The 18,916-nt window shown below is 40.9% G+C and overlaps 1 protein-coding gene across 3 annotated transcripts in view; it reads left to right on the top strand.

Annotated features, from left to right (window-relative positions):
- The window catches only part of LOC122769211 (disco-interacting protein 2 homolog C-like), a 40,547-nt gene that overhangs the window by 8,526 nt on the left and 13,105 nt on the right, over nucleotides 1-18,916 (top strand). The window contains exons 2-11 of one of the 3 annotated variants that reach the window (XM_044025585.1): nucleotides 2,946-3,017; nucleotides 3,552-3,656; nucleotides 4,945-5,070; nucleotides 6,491-6,766; nucleotides 8,064-8,186; nucleotides 12,052-12,198; nucleotides 13,224-13,343; nucleotides 15,446-15,643; nucleotides 16,785-16,876; nucleotides 17,919-18,029. In XM_044025585.1, coding sequence (XP_043881520.1) covers nucleotides 2,946-3,017; nucleotides 3,552-3,656; nucleotides 4,945-5,070; nucleotides 6,491-6,766; nucleotides 8,064-8,186; nucleotides 12,052-12,198; nucleotides 13,224-13,343; nucleotides 15,446-15,643; nucleotides 16,785-16,876; nucleotides 17,919-18,029 — 1,370 coding nt within the window. Of the gene's footprint in view, nucleotides 1-2,945; nucleotides 3,018-3,551; nucleotides 3,657-4,944; nucleotides 5,071-6,469; nucleotides 6,767-8,063; nucleotides 8,187-12,051; nucleotides 12,199-13,223; nucleotides 13,344-15,445; nucleotides 15,644-16,784; nucleotides 16,877-17,918; nucleotides 18,030-18,916 lie in introns of all 3 variants that reach the window. The other 2 variants (XM_044025576.1, XM_044025592.1) reach the window with 2 other exon arrangements.

The following is an 18,916-nucleotide window of genomic DNA, read 5'->3' as shown; positions in this document are numbered from 1 at the left end:
TTTATTTCATTTAAATAACAGTGTGTATTTTTGAACTTTGGGCCATTTTTGAGCTGCAGGAGAAAAACGGGACTCAGGCTTAATTCATTTCTTACAAATCCTGGTCGTGATGTTTTCACTGAAGAAGACGTCACAGTTTTCTTCTTCCCACCTGAAAACTCCAGTCTGCCATCGATACTCCTCTGTGTGTGTGTGTGTGTGTGTGTGTGTGTGTGTGCGTGTGTGCGTGCATGTGTGTGTCAGAGAGAGAAGTAATGAAGGTGCCAATACATGCAGGTACCACACACACACACACACACCAACACACAGTGTTTACTGTGGTTTCATTAACCAGCATCTGACGCTTCAAATCCAAGATGGCTGTCTCAGTCCTTCTCCTGGAGAGGTGTTGCTAGGCAACTCCCTCCCTGCTCTGCTGCGCTGTGAGTGGAAGATGGCGTCTCCCCACAGACTGTGTGTGTGAGTGAGAGAATGTTATGCTGCGGTTGATCTGAGAAAAAAAAGCTTTGCTCAGATATGACACACATGTGTGAACACACACACACACACACATACACTGTGATGAGCAGATTGAACCCAGATGTTCTGGCCGTTCTCCACGGTCAAATTGTGAAACACACTCTTTTTCTTTCTTTCTTTCTTTCTTTCTTTCTTTCTTTCTTTCTTTCTTTCTTTCTTTCTTTCTTTCTTTCGTTCGTTCTTTCTTCTATCACAAACTGCTGCTTCTGTCCATCTACACTTCATTTAAAAGTCCACTGTTATAGGCAGAAAGGGAATATACTACAAATGTGTGTATGTTTGTTTAAGTGTATAATCCCTTTAAAGTGAAATATTGTTTGGTTTTGTGGAATTTAACTTGTACGTCAGACGGGGTCTTGCTGTACGGAGATGGCCATCTTGTGTCTCCACACTTCTTGTTCGGAGTGTGGCCACTTCCTGTTTTATGACCACTCTGGATGGAAGATCACATAAAGTCTGATGGATGAAACCAGCCAGAGCACTTTGGTTACTTCGTTGTTGGCCTGTGAGGGCCACCGTAGTCCTGCATTTGTTACAGTCTCACCAGTTGGTGTCACTAATTCTTCTTTGTGTTGTTCGTATGTGGACGTAAATTTTGTGGGTTTATGTCGTCCCTCATCAGTCTTTCACGTGTTTGAAGAAGAAGAATATTTATCTGTGACTCGTGGACAGTGTCTTTGTCTTGCGTTCTCAGCTCTTCTCTGACCTGTGGGACATGATTTGCTTCTCGTCTCTCCTCTCTTGTCGAACTTGACATCCGTGTTAATCAAATGTGACTCAGTTAAACGAATAAACTGGTTCAGTCCAGTCTGACGTTCGGTGTAATGGGGACAAACGAGGAGGTTTTAGCTCATATTAGCCCCACGCTATGAGGAGTGGGGGCCACACTGTGTGATTGACAGTTGGTGGCGGTGGTCAGCGGTTGCCTCTGTGACAATCTCCGCCCTGAAGGATTTCAATGAGCTGCTTCTCCTTTTCACTGACTGTCAGTCCTTCAGTGATGTTAAACTAAAGTCATTTAACTTTTCTGCAACATTGTTGTGGACTTTGATAAAGCTCTACATTTTTCTTTTTCTCCCCTCTTTCATTTCCAGAATTATCTTATGATTTGTTTTATTTTTTGTTTCTATCTTACGTTGTTTTTACATACGTACATTGAGGTTCTCAACGTACGACCTGAAATTTGCTTAAGATGGAGCGAGAGATAAGGTGTCTCAAATTATTAGTATTTAATTTATGATATATTTCATTTTCTACACACTCCAATCACATACCCTAGCACATGCAGTAGAAGATCGCACCACACGTACCACAGTTTGAGAACCATGGGCATAGATCGTAGGGCTGTCACTTTTTCCCCAATTAACAAAAAAACAAGTTTGGGTACTCAAATATTCAGTACCACCTGCTCACACACACACCCACACATAAACATGACAACGTTATACACGCATTGTGATCCAGTTGTAGTCGGAAGTCGCAATTTCCTCCTCGGCAGTTTGAACTGGAATGCCCTCTCTCAAGTCGGATTTCAACTTGGAAAGTCGGAGCGACCCTCGCAAAATCCCAACATAGGGTCCCTAAAAGGTCACTAAATCTGACCTCTGACCTCCAATAACATGATCATAAATGGTCGTAAGATGTGACCTGCTTGGCGTTCCGTAGCGTGGTTCCAGTATGCAAATTTTTTTTTTTTCACCACTGAATGAAGTCACACGCCTGATGCTACAAACGCGTCCTTAGCGCTAGTTATCGTGTTACCGCGAGTTGAATTTTGAGGACGGAGTTGATGTGTCGCCCAAATCAGCAGTTGCCGTTATAGGCAGAAAGGGAATATACTACAAATGTGGGTATGTTTGTTTAAGTGTATAATCCCTTTAAAGTGAAATATTGTTTGGTTTTGTGGACTTTAACTTGTACGTCAGACGGGGTCTTGCTGTACGGAGATGGCCATCTTGTGTCTCCATGCTTCTTGTGCGGAGTGTGGCCACTTCCTGTTTTATGACCACTCTGGATGGAAGATCACATAAAGTCTGATGGATAAAACCAGCCAGAGCACTTTGGTTACATCGTTGTTGGCCTGTGGGGGCCACCGAGTTGATGTGTCGCCCAAATCAGCAGTTGCCGTGGTTACTATTAGTTGGCAGCAGGTTCAGGTTAGCGGGAGAAGCTAACGTGTAGTCAGAAAAAAGTGTTGTGGCTACAACCACAACACTTTTTTCCCCCTCTGGCACGACTGCAAGACGTCACACTAGGGGCGTGGTTAAATCCTTGATTCCACCTTTGCTTTCAAAGGTCGAGATTGAGGCGTCATTTTGATCAATATTGTTTTTTTTAGTCGTAAATTAGCTTATTTTCTTTGACACAAACAGGCCGCTGTCGTCACCGTCGGCTCTCACGCTCTATTTATCTCTGTCTGTTTGCAGGGGACATCACTCAGAAGGGTTATGAGAAGAAGAGGTCCAAGCTGATCAGGGCATTTGTTCCTCATGCTGGAGGTAATTTAGTAGCCTCTGACTCCGCCCCTGTCACACACACACACACATACACTCAGCGGAAGTATTCCCACATCACTAGTCGAGGATCGATCTGGTATCATGACAAACGCAGTCATGATGATGATACTGAACTGCACTCCATCGATTCCATCCTCAGCTACAGCCATTAGTGAATGTAGGTTAAGACTCCCTCGAGCTCAGCTTGGGCCTGCTCCTCTGTTTCTACACACACTCACACACACACACACACACACTCCGGCTCCACAGGCCTCACGTGATCCAGTGTCATGTGACACCGAGCAGCAGCAGCAGCAGCAAACATGACTGTTATTTTATTATCATTATTCTTATTTAATTTTGTGTTGTTTTGTTTTAAAAAGTTGATTCAAATCATCTCCATGTTTGTTTTTTCCCTCCTTTTTTATGCTCTTTATCTACTGCTTCTGTCAAACATGTACATGTGTATATATATGTGTGTGTGTGTGTTTGTGTTATATGTGTGTGTCTGCTTGCTTGTCCCGCCTGCGTCTGTAGGTATGGAAGGACCCATGTCTCACCGGGCGGCACTCGGGCCTCCCTCCGCCGCCCGTTTCCACCGACGGAGAACCTCCGGCACCAGAGACGAGCGCTATAGATCAGGTACAGAAAAAAATAAACTAAAACCTCGTCTTCTGAGGAGAGAATAAATCCAGGTTAACATCTCAAAACATCCACACCAGTGAGTCTCTAGGACCAGGATTGAGAAACCCTGATCTAGATCTCTGTTGAAGGGCTGGTTTTCAATAAACTAGCCCGACTAATGTCCATTGAGCTGTCAATCAAAGACTTTTCATTTTAGGACATTTTAGGCCGATGTAAACAACCACTAAAAGACAATGTTTTTGATCATTATCTTGTGTTTTTATCTCTAATATTTATCTTAAAAAGTTTCTCATCAGCTTCAATTGACCAGATGTTATGGAGGTAGCTTGTGTTTTAACGGACGTTGTAAGAATAGCCTATATTCTAAGAAAAAGTACTTAAGAGAAGCTACGTTTCCATGAATTCATAATGCAAATTGTAAAGAATATGCTGTTTTGTAAAGCAGGAGCTAGCTTATATAAGTTGTAAGAAAATTCTATGTTCTTAGAAAAAATCTTTAAGAAAAAGATAAGGGTTAGCGAGGTTTCCATCACATTGGTCGCTAACGTCACCATTAAAAAGTCAAAGTTTAGCTTTAACTGACCGGACGTTAAAGAGCTAACTTATATTTTAGCGGGAATTTAAATTTTTTAGCAGTGACAACTCCCCCAAAGGGTAGTAGAAAATAAGTGATAGCTAGTTTTCCGTTAACAAGTATCACAAATGTTAGAAGATATTTAGTTTTCACTTTTCGCAAACTAGTAGCCAAAGATTTTTAATTTCAGGATTTGTTGAATCCCTCAGGACTAACTACCGGAATTTAAAGAGCGAGCTTATATTTTAGCAAACAATATTAAACATATAGAGTGGAATGACAGCAATTAAAACAAAAATCTCTCTCAGAAAATCTGAATCAAGAATATTTCCATTTGGATGAATTGATAATGGTATGTCAATGTTTTCCGTGTTTTTTCGTACAATTTGTTCGCAAGTCAATAAAAGACAATAAAAAGAATTTTATGAAGCAGTCAAAGTCGTCTCTGTTGACTGAACTTCCACTCGTGACCTGTCATACATGTGTTAGCGTGTAACTCGTCAACCTTTACAGTTAAATGATTGTTATTGGTGTCTTTATCGCCATCGCTTCATAAACTGATATTTATCTCCTCCTGTTCGGTGCGTGTTTAATCCAGCAGTCATTTACCAGTCTAATCAGAGGCTCAGCAGAGCCATGAGTGAAGAAGACGTTCCTCCTTGTTCCTGTACATCACATGTCTCCCTCTGTCTGTCCCTCTCTGTCTTTCAGACGTCCACACTGAGGCCGTGCAGGCCGTGTTAGCCCGACACGTGGAGAGGAAGGTGGCCGTGCCCATGCCTTCCAAAAGACGCTCGCTGGTGGTGCAGACGTCTATGGACGCGTACACACCTCCAGGTGATGACACAGACACCTTTAACCCTAAAGCAAACCAACTTAACCATCAAAATTCCCTTTAAAGTTGTCAGGAAAAGAAAAAATGTCCTCACAAACATAGCTACACACTCGCACACATGTCCAGACAGGATTATGTTGTAACTGTAACTAAAAAGATGACAGAAAAACTGCAAACTGACAACATTTCTCAGAGGAAAGCTAAGCACTCAGCTCACACTGAAGAGGAAAAATACGGGTTATTACCTAATTTTTTTCTCCTCTCTTTACCGCGGCAACTCGACCTTTAGCTCAGATGTGAGCTTGTCACGCCAAGCATAACCAGAAGTGATACCGCAAATGAGACGATGATTACATTTTAATGAAGGAAATATAATACATTTGCCCGCCGCTAATTTTTCTTTTTGACCTTTTGAGGAAATTTCGTTAACTGAATTTGACACCTGACGTGTGAGTGTGATGTCATGTGCTGTCACTTAAAGGTCCAGTGTGTTACATTTCAGAGGAGGATTTATTGGCAGGAAATGCTACCCATAAATATGTTTTTTAAAGTGTAGAATTGCTTTTTGTGTCGCATCTGTATGATATGATACTCATGTATCGGTGTCGTTGCAATGCGATACTGAGTATCAGCCCAATACGATACAGTATCTGTCCAATATGACGCTCAGTATCATAATCTGTCCATAAAGATACTTGGTATCGGCATTGGTCAAATGTGACACTCAAGTATTGGTGTTGTCCGATATGATACCCAGAATAGATATCAGTCTGATACAATGCCCAGAATTAGTATCGGTCCAATATTATGCTCAGTATCAGAATTGGTCCAAAACGATACTTGAGATCAGCATTGGTCTGATGCGATACTCATTATTGGTCCCAAATGATACTCAGTATTGGTATGAAACGATACTCAGTATCGATATCGGTCCAAAACAACACTTAGTATGGATCCGAAATTATATTCAGTATCGATATTGGTCTGAAACGATACTCGGTATCATATCAAGCCGAAACGATACTCAGTGTTGGAATCAATCCAATATTATATACAGTATCGGTATCGGTCCATAATAATACTCACGATCAGTACCGGTCCAAAACGATAATCAGTATTGATATCGGTCCAAAATAATACTCAGTATCCCAATTGATCCGAAACGATACTCTGTATCAGTATTGGTCCAATAATGGTCAAAATAACTAAATCCGAAAACAATTTATATCTTTATTTCTTTTATCACCTCTATTTAACCAGGAAAGTGTAGAACTGCTGCTAAGAAATGTTGAACTGTTCCTTTAATATTGTACACACTGTTGTCACTGAATCATGACTCATGAAAACTTGGCTGTCGTCGTTTCCCACTGAAATATAACGGCGGTCACTGACTCTCACCAGGCCTGTCCCCCCTGTGCTCAGACTCGTCGTCGGGCTCGGACGAGGAGGCGGGGCCAGGCGACGACATGTCTGGCATGGAGCACTGGATGAGCCGCCCCACCCAGCTGGGCCCCGCCCACCTGGGCTCCACCTCCTCCTCGTCCTCGTCGACTCAGAGCGGAGGCAGTGGCAACGCTGGGCGACTTGCTGACTCTCTGGCACACACGCACCTGTCGCACCTGGCACACGCTCACCTGTCGCACACGCACCTGGGCCAGTCTCACCACCAGCAGAGCCACCTGTCGCAGTCGCACCATGGTAATGGTCCTCAGTGTGTGTGTGTGTGTGTGTGTGTGTGTGTGCGTGTGTGTGTGTTCACTGATTTCATCAGGAAACTGAAGTTTGTAAACCACTCACTCTCCCTGCACCAAACTCTATTGAAAAAATCAGTGATTTTAGCTCACAAGGACACAGGAGCTGCTGGTCTACTGCTGCCTCATGTGCCTCACTTTGTGTCACTGGCGTAAATCTGAACAAAGGATTTTAAAGTGATAAAATAAGACATTTGAATGTAGTGATGGAGGCAGCAGTGGATCAACAACTCCTGTGTGCTGTGATGTTAAAATCACTGATTTTCTCTATGGGGTTTGGTGTGGGAGAGCTAGTGGTTTACAAACCTCAGTTTCCTGCTGATAAACGATAAAGCCGTAGACTCATATTTGGCTGACTGTGTCTCAGTTTCTGATACAACCACATTTTAAAACTTTAAAGCACAAAAAGGGCAGTTCATACACTTTTTTATGCACAATGGATAGGCAGTGAGCACTGGTGTTTCACAGCAACAAGATTCTGCGTTTGACTCCTGTGAGTGTTCCAGCGTGTACTTTACTCTGAAGACACGCAAACACACAGACATGGTCTCAGGTTTATTTAGAGACACTAATGGATGGATTAGAATAACACACATCAACACAAGGTCCCTTTAGATTTGTGCTGTCACTTGTAATTCACCTCTGTGCTCAGAAATGAACTCCAGCACACGTTAACTAAAAACCTGAAATGCCATGGCAACAGAGCACATTCCAATCTAACCAGCAAGATCGTGTGATTTATTTATTGCTTTAAAAAACATTACACACTTTAATTCAAAAGTTCTGTTGTTGTTGTACAGTGTACAATGTACACTAATTGATTATTTATTATGTTGATGAATTCAAGTACTTTGATCATCGATTGAGCAGTTGAAGTGTCTTTCTTCTTTTTTTTTGAAGAAAGACATTTGAGATTTGAGAATATCAGCAAAAACTCAGGGAATTGAATGGATTGTAAAAATAATCATAAATTATTTTGTATAACGTGTAAAAAATACTGTCATATTTATCAGTATTATAAAGATAGTCTCTGTGCGTCTTTGTCTCTTCTGCATGTTACATTTTAATGTTACAGCTTTTATGCTGCAATCATTTTTCATCCATAATTCATTTGTCCTAAATTATTAATCCGGCAGTAACATTGACTTTATTAGTTTTATTTACACCACGCCCCACGTTCTCGGGTGCATTTATGTTTGATAAAACTCCACGGCCTGTTTCTAACTGTGCGTGTGTGACCTCAGGTATCGGTCACCTGTCCCTGAAGAGGAAGGGTGCGCTGAGCGTCGCCGAGAACGGAGGATCTCTGCGACGATCCTGCGAGTTTGGCTCTGACATGTTGTGGCCGCCACCGCTAGAGTCTGACGGTAAGTCCGATTTCTTTCAGGTTTACACGTCTGCGATTTGGTAGAAACGGAATTATTTGATTTTCGACACACATTTTTGACCTGAAACCATAGAAATCCAACAGATAAAGATGTAAAGATATTGTGCATAAGAGTATGATGAGGAAAATAACGTCTCGTGTTAAAGGTTTATTTCTAAGCTTAAATCACTGCTGTTTTAGAGCTATAGCACCTTTTCTCTGTTGTTCCCACCCTCCAAAAACCTGAACTGTCCCTTTAAACTCACTTATAAACTTATAAACCTTTCCTTAAAAAAAATAATTCTGCTGTTGTGGGTTTGGTTTTACATTTTTATTTCTATGTAAATATAATTACAAGATGAATTGATTTCACAGTAGTAATTGTAATAATTATTAATATTAAGTAAATGAAATGTTACTGACTAGACCTTTAAAGTCATAAGTCGAACAATGGAATCTTAAATTCATGAAACAAGTTGTCAGAAAAAATGATTGACTGATGGATGTAAACCACCCACACCAAACCCCATAGAGAAAATCAGTGATTTTAGCTTGTGGGGACACAGGAGCTGCTGGTCTACTGCTGCCTCGTGTGGTCACTTTGTGTCACTAAAATAAATTGAAATGAGTAATTTTGAAAGCCGAAGTGACAAAATAAGACATTTGAACTCAATGATGGAGGCAGCAGTGGATCAACTCCTGTGTGCTGTGTTAAAATCACTGATTTTCTCTATGGGGTTTGGTGTGGGAGGACTAAAGTGTCACAAACCTTCAGTTTTCACTCAGAATATTCTTCCTCACAGTGAGAGAAAGTGGCAAACATCTTCTTAAGCTATTGTGCACTTGGATTAATCATTCAGCTAAGTAGTATACTAATTAGGGTTCGAGCAACAAGGTTGCAAGAACCCTATTGAAACTGGAAGGATTATTATTATTATTATTATTATTATTATTCTTATTATTCCCCCAAATGAATCGCATTTTTGAGGCCTTTCCCATACCCCAAAACTCACAGATTTTTGTGACCGCATCAATCGTGGTGTAAATTTACGTCTGAAAAAGGTTCGGGGAATGTGCGTCGAAAATTGAATGTGGGAGGGGCCAATAAGTGCGGCGCCACCTGTCCAAATTCACCATGACCAACACAAATATCGCACATGCACGAAATTCGGTACACATGTGTAGTGGGTCAGGATCAAGAAAAAATTACATTATGACCATGATCCAAACCCAACAGGAAGTCCGCCATCTTGGGTTGATTGGCGATTTTTTGGCGATTTTGGCGAATTCGCAGCAATGGTATTTGAACTAACTCCTCCTAGAGTTTTCGTGCGATCACCTTCAAACTTGGTGAGGTCCCTGTGGACCAGTTGAGGAGCTCACGGTATCAAAAGTTTTTTCAAATGTCGCATGGCGCGCGAGATAGAGGGCGGCAAAGTTCGTGATGATTCTGATGTTTCGCATCAGAAAAACAAAACTCTTATAACTTTGCGATGGAAGGTCCGATCCGAACCAAACTTGCTACCATTGATGATGGGCCATGGCTGAAGACGTCTATGAAAAAACGGTGAAGTTTGAAAACAGCGCCTCCTTGTGGTGAAAGAAAATACACCAAAAAAAAGTTTTTTTACGATTTCGGGAATAACTTTTACACAGATAATCGTACCGCACTCAAAATTGGTGACAACAGTCAAAACACATGGTAGATGATGCGTGATCAATATGACGACAAATCGTTTAACGGTGTTGCCATGGCAACGACGCAAAGTCGGATTTTTGGGACAAAAAATCAAACTGCTACAACTTCGCGAATCCTGGTCCGATCTGAACCAAACTTGCTAGGATTGATGACAGTCCGGCCCTAAAGACGTCTATATGAAAATATTCAATTTCGAAAACAGCGCCCCCTGTTGACAGCAGACAGTATGACAGCTTGTATTTCAATTATCTCCTCCTAGAGCTTTTGTGCGATCACCTTCAAACTTGGTGAGATCCATGTGGACGAGTTGAGCATCAAAAGTTATCAAAAGCCTTTCAAAATATTGTATGGCGTATGAGATAGGGGGCGCCAAAGTTGGAGATAATAATAATTTTTCACAACAGACAGTGAAACTCTTATAACTTTGCGATGGAAGGTCTGATCCCAACCAAACTTGCTATAGTTGATGATGGTTAGTTCCTGAAGACGACTGTGTTGCTGAAACGGTACATTTTCAAAACAGCGCCTCCTGGTGGTGGTAGAAAATTCTAAAAAAAGAAACTGTAACAACTTTGCCAATCCTGGTCCGATCTGAACCAAACTTGCAAGGATTGATGACAGTCCGGCCCTGAACACATCTATATGAAAATATTAATTTTCAAATACAGCGCCCCCTGGTGACAGCAGACAGAATTACATTTATAGTTTTTGATGCTGCTCCAACAGGGATTGTTGTATCCACTTGAAACTTAGTATGTGGGACCCCAGACCCTTCCTCAACATGTCCGTAAAAGGTCACCTCCCTACAGGAAGTGGAACGCCCGAAACAGGAAGTAAAGTCTTACATTGTCCGATTGACACGAAACTAGATATGTGAGTTACGGGACCTTCCCTGAACATGTTTCCGGAGACGAACAGGAAGTCGGCCATTTTAAACAGGAAGTGCCCTCTAACTTTGCAGTACATTGTCCGATCTGCACAAAACCTTATATGTGACACCAGGGACCTGTCCTGAGCATGTCCAAAGAGATGACCTCCCAACAGGAAGTGGAATGCCCAAAACAGGAAGTAAACTCTAAGATTGTCCGATCTGCACAAAACTTGATATGTAAGACAAGGGAACTTCCCTGAACGCGTTTACGGAGACGAACAGGAAGTCGGCCATTTTAAACAGGAAGTGCCCTCTAACTTTGCAGTACATTGTCCGATCTGCACAAAACCTTATATGTGACACCAGGGACCTGTCCTGAGCATGTCTGTAAAAGGTCACCTCCCTACAGGAAGTGGAACGCCCGAAACAGGAAGTAAAGTCTTACATTGTCCGATTGACACAAAACTAGATATGTGAGTTACGGGACCTTCCCTGAACATGTTTCCAGAGACGAACAGGAAGTTGGCCATTTTAAACAGGAAGTGCCCGCTAACTTTGCCGTACGTTGTCCAATTTGCACGAAACCTTATATGTCACACCAGGGACCTGTCCTGAGCATGTCTGCAAGAGATGACCTCCCAACAGGAAGTGGAATGCCCGAAACAGGAAGTCAACTCTAAGATTGTCTGATCTGCACAAAACTTGATATGTAAGACAAGGGAAGTTCCCTGAACACGTTTACAGACACGCACTTGACCGAACAGGAAGTCTGCCATTTTAAACAGGAAGTGCCCTATAACTTTGCCATACGTCGCCTGATCCCCCTCGAAATTTGGAACGACATGTGCGGGGACGCCGCTGAAAATAACTAGTACTGAAAATAACTAGTACTGAAAATAACTAGTACCGCGCGCGGTGAATGAACGGGTGAGAGCGCGAGGCACGCGGGGAGCCGTGGCACACGGCGACTCGCGCGGGTCGGCTCGAACCCGTTCAGAACCGCGCGCGGTACTAGTTATTTTCAGTACTAGTTATTTTTTTCTTCTTATGATTCCTCTTAAATGTCACAGATTTGAATAGAAGTGCAGCCGTGTCCAAAATTGACTTAAAAGTCAAATTGAGCATTAAAAAAAAACGGCCTAATGGATTCTGTAAGGCTATAAAATAACAAGGCTGGTGACAAACTGTGCCGTGATAAATAAGAGCAGAGTGACTCACTGCTGGCTCTCTCTCTTTCTTTCTCTCCCTCCCTCCCTCTCTCTCTCTCTCTCCCTCCCTCTCCTTCTCTCTCTCCAGAGAATCACTCGACTCCCCCGGATGTGACCGGATACTCGTCGGACTCACCTCACTCCCACACAGAGCGCCACCACATGGCCAACATGGGAACCATCGCCAGGAACACGCAGAAGTACGGCAACGCCGAGCGCATGGAGACGGGCGACGGTGAGCGTCGGCGCCCCCTGACTGTGAAACACAGCAGCACCTTTAGCCTCGCCGTTTGAGTAAAGACATGCTGTTAAATATAGACACGCATTAATGCAGAGGTGAACTCTAATTGGACCATCACCTCAGAGATCTCTGTCAGTGTCGCTCTTCAGGATGAGCTCAGGAACTTTTCTTAACCCTTTATTTTCTTTAAGAAAAAAATTATCCTGAGAGCAGCACTCAGATTTTTGTGAATAGTTGAGCTCAAAATAGTTTAGCTCGCTCTCCTGCTCCAAACTCCATAGAGAATCTGTAACAATGAATGTCATTTTGAATTGGTAAACAAATCATTTTCAAGAAATCTTTTAGTAAATTAATTAAAACTTCATTCTATAAAACATATACAGTATAAATACATAAATCTTGACTAAAAAGTTGGGAAAATTAAGCAAATTTGTTTGGGGACCCCAAAAAAAATCACCCACTACCCCAAGCATTCATATCTTTGCTAATTTTATGAAAGCTAACAACAAAAGTTCATATTTTTGCTAACTTTATGAATGCTAAAAACAAACATTTGTATTTTATGAAAGCTAATAACAAAAGTTCATATTTTTGCTAACATTATGAACACTAAAAACAAACCTTTGTATTTTTATTCATATTTTTACAAATTTTATGAAAGCTAAAAACAAACATTTGTATTTTTTTGCTAATGTTTTGAAAGCTAACAATAAATAACACATTTGCTACTTTTATGCACATTAAAAACAAACATTTTGGTGTTCCATTAGCGGTAGTACCTGGTACCTTCTGGCTTCAGCTAATTTGTTTGGGTACCCCAAAAAGCCCATTTATGGGTCCTGACCCATTGTTTGAGAACCACTGGCCTCAACAAAGACTCTTCAAAAGAAGTTTAAGGGATAGATTTTTCTGACGTCTGAAATTTAACGCAGTAAAATTGGAGGTGACGTCGTTCCCAGCTACGACACTTTCCTGACATCACATTTGTGTTTTTGTTTTTGTTTGTGTTTTTTCGGCAGGCGTCCCCGTCAGCAGTCGTGTGTCGGCAAAGATCCAGCAGCTGGTGAACACACTGAAGCAGCCTCGCAGACCTCCTCTACGAGAGTTCTTTGTGGACGACTTTGATGAGCTTCTGGAGGGTGAGAAACTTTTTTGTTATTTGAGTGAGTCAGTTGGTATACGCAAGTCATGACATGTTCTCCACACATTTAACTTTTAACGACGCCTACGGTGGGATGGTGTCGGAGTGAAGTCAGGGCCGAGTTTGAGCTGCGGTGAAGGTTTGAGGGAATGGTGCAGCAGCAGCAGCAGAGCTGGTCACATCCGACAGTTAAACTCTGGATGCTGTGTGTTGTTTCGTGTGGGTGGAGGAGAGTTTGGGGCGTGACATGCAGGAGCAGTGAAGCCTGAACTCGCTTCCCAATTGTTCACCCTTTTTTAACCTGTAATTAGTAATAATACTAATAATCATCTGTTGCATCCTGGGAAAGTGAAGAAACAAAGTGTGACATCTTTTTGTTTCCAGGTATTTTTAAAGCTTGAGTTGTGTTTGTTTTTCCATTACACGGTTCCAGCTCCACTAGACATTAGCAGTAGTACCTGGTACCTTGCTAATTTTCAGAATGCTAAAAACAAACGTTTGTCATTTTTTGCAAATTTCATGAAAGCTAACAACAAACATTCATATATTTGCTAATTTTATGAATGCTACATGCACACGCTAAAAACAAATATTTGTATTTTTTGCTAATTTCATGAAAGCTAACAACAAGCGTGTGTATTTTTGCTAATTTCATGAAAGCTAACAACAAACATTCATATCTTTGCTAATTTTATGAATGCTACGTTTATACGCTAAAAACAAATGTTTGTATTTTTTTGCTATTTTTCTGAAAACTAACAACTAACGTTTGTATCTTTGCTAATATAATGAATCCTAAATACAGATGTTCATAATTTTTGCTAATTTTATGAAAGCTAACAACAGACATTTATATCTTTGCTAATTTTATGAAAGCTAACAACCAACATTCCTATCTTTGCTAATTTTCTGAATGCTAAAAGAAAGTTTATATTTTTTTGCTTTTGCTGTATCAGTTACATTTCATCAAAGTGTACCCTCCTATTTCTTGCTTTTCAGTGCTTAATTACCCGAAGTTAAAATGATGCAGATAAATATAAAATGTTGATTTGTTTTAACCCCGAGAACTTTCTTATGTCACACCTTTTCCTCAGTTTAAAGAACTTTTGTTGTCCTGGTTTCCTTCAGAGCGGAAGCTTTTCAGCCTGTTTTTCATAAAACACAAAGGTTTTAAAGTTTGTTTTGCGGGAATCTTGAGCCCTGAAACCCCCACAGATTTTTTGCTCAGCTCTAAGCATCTGTCTGTGTTTTCTATCTTTGTCTTTTCCTCCTTCACTGCCATGAAAACTTAGACTTCTGTGCATTGACAGTGTGTTGTAAATAGCTGCAGTGTGGTCAAAGCTCAATGATGCTGCACACTGGTGATTTAGGAGGCTTTAGACCTGCACTTCACTCTGGATCCACTTTTTATGACAATGGCTCAAGGTTGAATTCTGCCAAATCCTTGTCTGCTCCTGCTGTCTCAACTAAATATTAGAGGACATTAAAGGGATATATACTGTTTTCAAGGGTTGAACTATCTCATCTCACTATTAGACAGACTTTTCTAACAAGAAACTGAAGTTTGTAAACCGTTCGCTCTCCCACACCAAACCCCATTGAGAAAGTCATTGTTTTTAGCTCAAGGGGACACAGGAGCTACTGGTCTACTGCTGCATCGAGTGGTCACTTTATGTCACTGTGCTAAATCTGACCAACAGATTTAATACACCAAAGTCATAAAATATCACATTTGAACTTAGTGATGGAGGCAGCATTTGTGCTGTGATGTTAAAATCACTGATTTTCTCTATGGGGTTTTTGCTGTGGCAGGGTCAGTGGTTTACAAACTTCAGTTTCCTGTTGTAAAAGTCTGTCTAACAGTGAGATAAAGTGGCAAACACATTTTTTAAGATGCCGTAGACTTGAATAGGTGCAGATTTTAACAGTTAATATTTTGTTAAGTGGCTAAAATTTAGTTTTTCCTCATGTCCTGTGGCCAGAAGACAGTATTTCACCCAGAAGTCAAATTAATCTTTGTATCAGAGTGTGATTACATCTGCTTTTGTTGCTCCGGTTTCCATACGATGACACTTAAAACATCTGTCTCCTCGTCCACAGTCCAGCAACCTGACCCCAACCAGCCTCGGCCAGAGGGGGCGGAGATGATGCCGGTGCGAGGCGAGGCGCTGGGCGTGGTCACGAACTGGCCACCCTCCCTGGAGGCTGCGCTCCAACGCTGGGGCACCATCTCCCCGAAAGCCCCGTGCCTCACCAGCCTGGACACGGCGGGGAAGCCGCTCTACGTCCTCACATACGGTAACCAGACGCTTGTCCGCTCCACGCCATCAGTCACGTCGTTTATGTGTGAAGTAAAACAGGTGCAGGAATCCAGAAATCTGCAGGAAATGCATGGACATATTCACCACTTTACCTCACTGTTAGATAGGAAACTGAAGTTTATGTCCCTTTGTAAACAACTCCCTTACACCAAAGTCCAAAGGGAATATCATCGATGGATCGATCGTCACAGCACACAGGAGTTGTTGATCCACTGCTGCCTCCGTCACTACGTTCAAATTAGTTATTTTGGGAATTCCGTGTTTGAAATCCTTTGTTCAGATTTACCTCAGTGACACAAAGTGACCACATGAGGCAGCAGAGGACCAGCAGCTCCTGTGTCCCTGTGAGCTTAAAACGATGATTTTCTCTATGAGGTTTGGTGTGAGTGAGTGGTATACAAACTAACCCAAATTTCACTTTCTGTACGTCAATAACTCCTTTAACACCATTTCTAAATTCCCAAACTCTACCTTTAATATTAATCCACAGTCACAATATGCATATGTAATGCAGTGCACACTCAGTTTCACAAGGTTTGTGTGACTTTGCTTTTGTTTTGTGGACAAAATCGGAAACTGAAGTTAATATTTTACATTTTTACCCAAAGAGGTGATTGATTATGTATTATTGTAAAATCAAATCATCTAATGGTTGGTGTTTTCAGGAATGATAAAGAAATTGACTGGACTCATGATAGCAGATTGAACAACGGACATGTTTCTCATTTACTCCATAAGAAAATGACAATAAACATCGAAATCTTTACTGATAAATTGTATAAATATTGGACAACAAACCAAAATATCCTTCCTGCATTTGTGTTCCCTTTATTTTTGAACGGTTTATTCACCAAAAGAGTCATTTCTGCTTCATATATCTGAGAAAACTTAACAAAAACAGGAGAATATAAAATCAAACATGAGATGTTGAGCTGCAGTCGTATTTTTAAACCGGCTACCTTGAGTTTGAGTCATGGATTTAATATCTGTCTGAAGTTCAAACACCGGACACTGGAGACAGTTTCTCACTCCATCGACTGAATGTCCTCAAAATAGACGTCTGACACACACACAAACACACACACACTTGCTCACGTCCTGTATCCTGCCCCCTGCAGGGAAGCTGTGGTCTCGCAGCATCAAGCTCGCCTACAACATCCTCCACAAACTGGGCAGCAAGCAGGAGCCCATGGTGCGACCGGGGGATCGGGTGAGTCACCAAACTGTGTGTGTGTTTTTGTGTGTGTGCGTGCATGTGTGCGTGCGTGGGTGCGTGCGTGTGTGTGTGTCACATCTCACCAGGGTCTCAAAGCAGAGACACAGACAGCAGAATCGTTACATGGCAAATATAAGCCTAATTTCTGTCAAATTGTTGTGATTTTTTTTTTGCTCTTGAAAGAAAAACGAACCCATAATCAGATGTTACATCTTATTTAAATGTGTGCACATGTAAGACATTCTAAAGTCAGATGAATCAAGAGAAGGAAGATTCATTTTCAGGAAATACTTCCTACGTGAGAGGATTTCTCTGTCTCTAGGGGGCGCCGCATCCAATCAGCAGCCCATTAATGCAATTTTCTTCACGTTACAGTCTGAAAGTACAACAGAGTATTAGCGCCACACTGAGAAAAAAAACATCTCACAGACTCCGAGAATAATGTCTTAATTTACGAGAATAAAGTAAAATTCTGAGAAAGTCGTAAATTTGCAACTTTATTCTCGCAAATTTACAACTTTATTCTCATAATATACAATTTTAATCTCGTAAATTTACAAGAATAAAATAAAATTTACAAGATTAAAGTCGTAAATTTACAAGAATAAAGTTGTAAATTTATGAGATTAAAGTCGTACATTTACTTTAATTTCAATAAAGTTGTAAATTTATGAGATTAAAGTTGTACATTTACTTTAATTTCAATAAAGTTGTAAATTTATCAGATTAAAGTTGTACATTTACTTTAATTTCAATAAAGTTGTAAATTTACAACTTTATTCTCGAAGTCTGTGAATTAATCTCGAAGTCTGTGAATTAATCTCGAAGTCTGTGAATTTTTTTTTCTCATTGTGTTCCTAATACTCCGTTGTATAAAAGTGACTCCATTTATAAGCTCATTTCAATAATTCCAGTCCAGCAAAATTAGTTTACCTCTGTTGACAGATTATTTTTCAAATCAATTTAAGAATATTTGGCAAAGTCAGAAAAGACTTTAAGAATGATCTGTGTTTGTCATCCTCTCTCCCTCCTCCAGGTGGCTTTGGTATTCCCTAACAACGACCCTGTCGCCTTCATGGTGGCCTTCTACGGCTGCCTGCTGGCCGAGGTGGTTCCTGTCCCGATAGAGGTTCCCCTGAGCCGTAAGGTACGTCTGTCACTGCAGCTCAGGCCATTTCATTTCATTTCATCCTCTCTGCTCCAGACTCCTGCTGAGTTTCATCTCTGTTCTTGTTTCCTTCCGTGTGTCGACGTATCAGTGACACCACAGACGGCTGAAAATGTCAAGCGCGTCTTTTGTCTCTCAGCTGTTTGCAGAAAGCGAATAATAATTCAAAGATAATCCAGAGATTCACGAGAGAGATTTGACTTTACCTGACCTGAAAATTAAGGAATTTGTCAGATTTTTTTAAATTCTTCATTGTTATATGTTGTGTATACATACACAAATACACTTCAAAAACTTGAGTTATATCATTTAAATCAAGGTTTTAATAAAAAATCTATGCACCTAACATCACAGCACACAGGATTTATTGATGTCTTATTTTGTCACTTTATCTTTTAAAATCCTAGATTTGGATGTACATAAGCAACACAAAATGACCACATGAGGCAGCAGTAGACCAGCAGCTCCTGTGTCCCTGTGAGCTAAAATCACTGATTTTCTCTATGGGGTTTGATGTGAGAGAGTGAGTGGTTTACAAACTTGAGTTTGGAAAAGTCTGTCTCACATTGAGATAAAGACGTGAAATATAATATTATATTAAGCTATGGTAGCCTTAATCAGGGGTATGTACTGTATTAGTAGGTGAGTTTTAAATGTGTTGTCAGTGAGAGTGCGTGTCAAACAGCCTCACTCAGCTCAGTGTTGTGACTCGTATAATGCTGACATGGTTATGCAGTAATGCAGTGAAAAGCCTTTTCTCCTGCACATCAGTCAGTCGACTGCATTACTGCTGCTGGATTTACCATCAAATATTCTGTTCTTTCTCTTTAGCAGCAGTTATTATTATAATATTATTCTTATATGTA

This window comes from Solea senegalensis, linkage group LG1 (assembly GCF_019176455.1).
Source record: "Solea senegalensis isolate Sse05_10M linkage group LG1, IFAPA_SoseM_1, whole genome shotgun sequence".
Taxonomy (NCBI): domain Eukaryota; kingdom Metazoa; phylum Chordata; class Actinopteri; order Pleuronectiformes; family Soleidae; genus Solea; species Solea senegalensis.
This window is presented reverse-complemented; position numbering and strand designations above follow the sequence as displayed.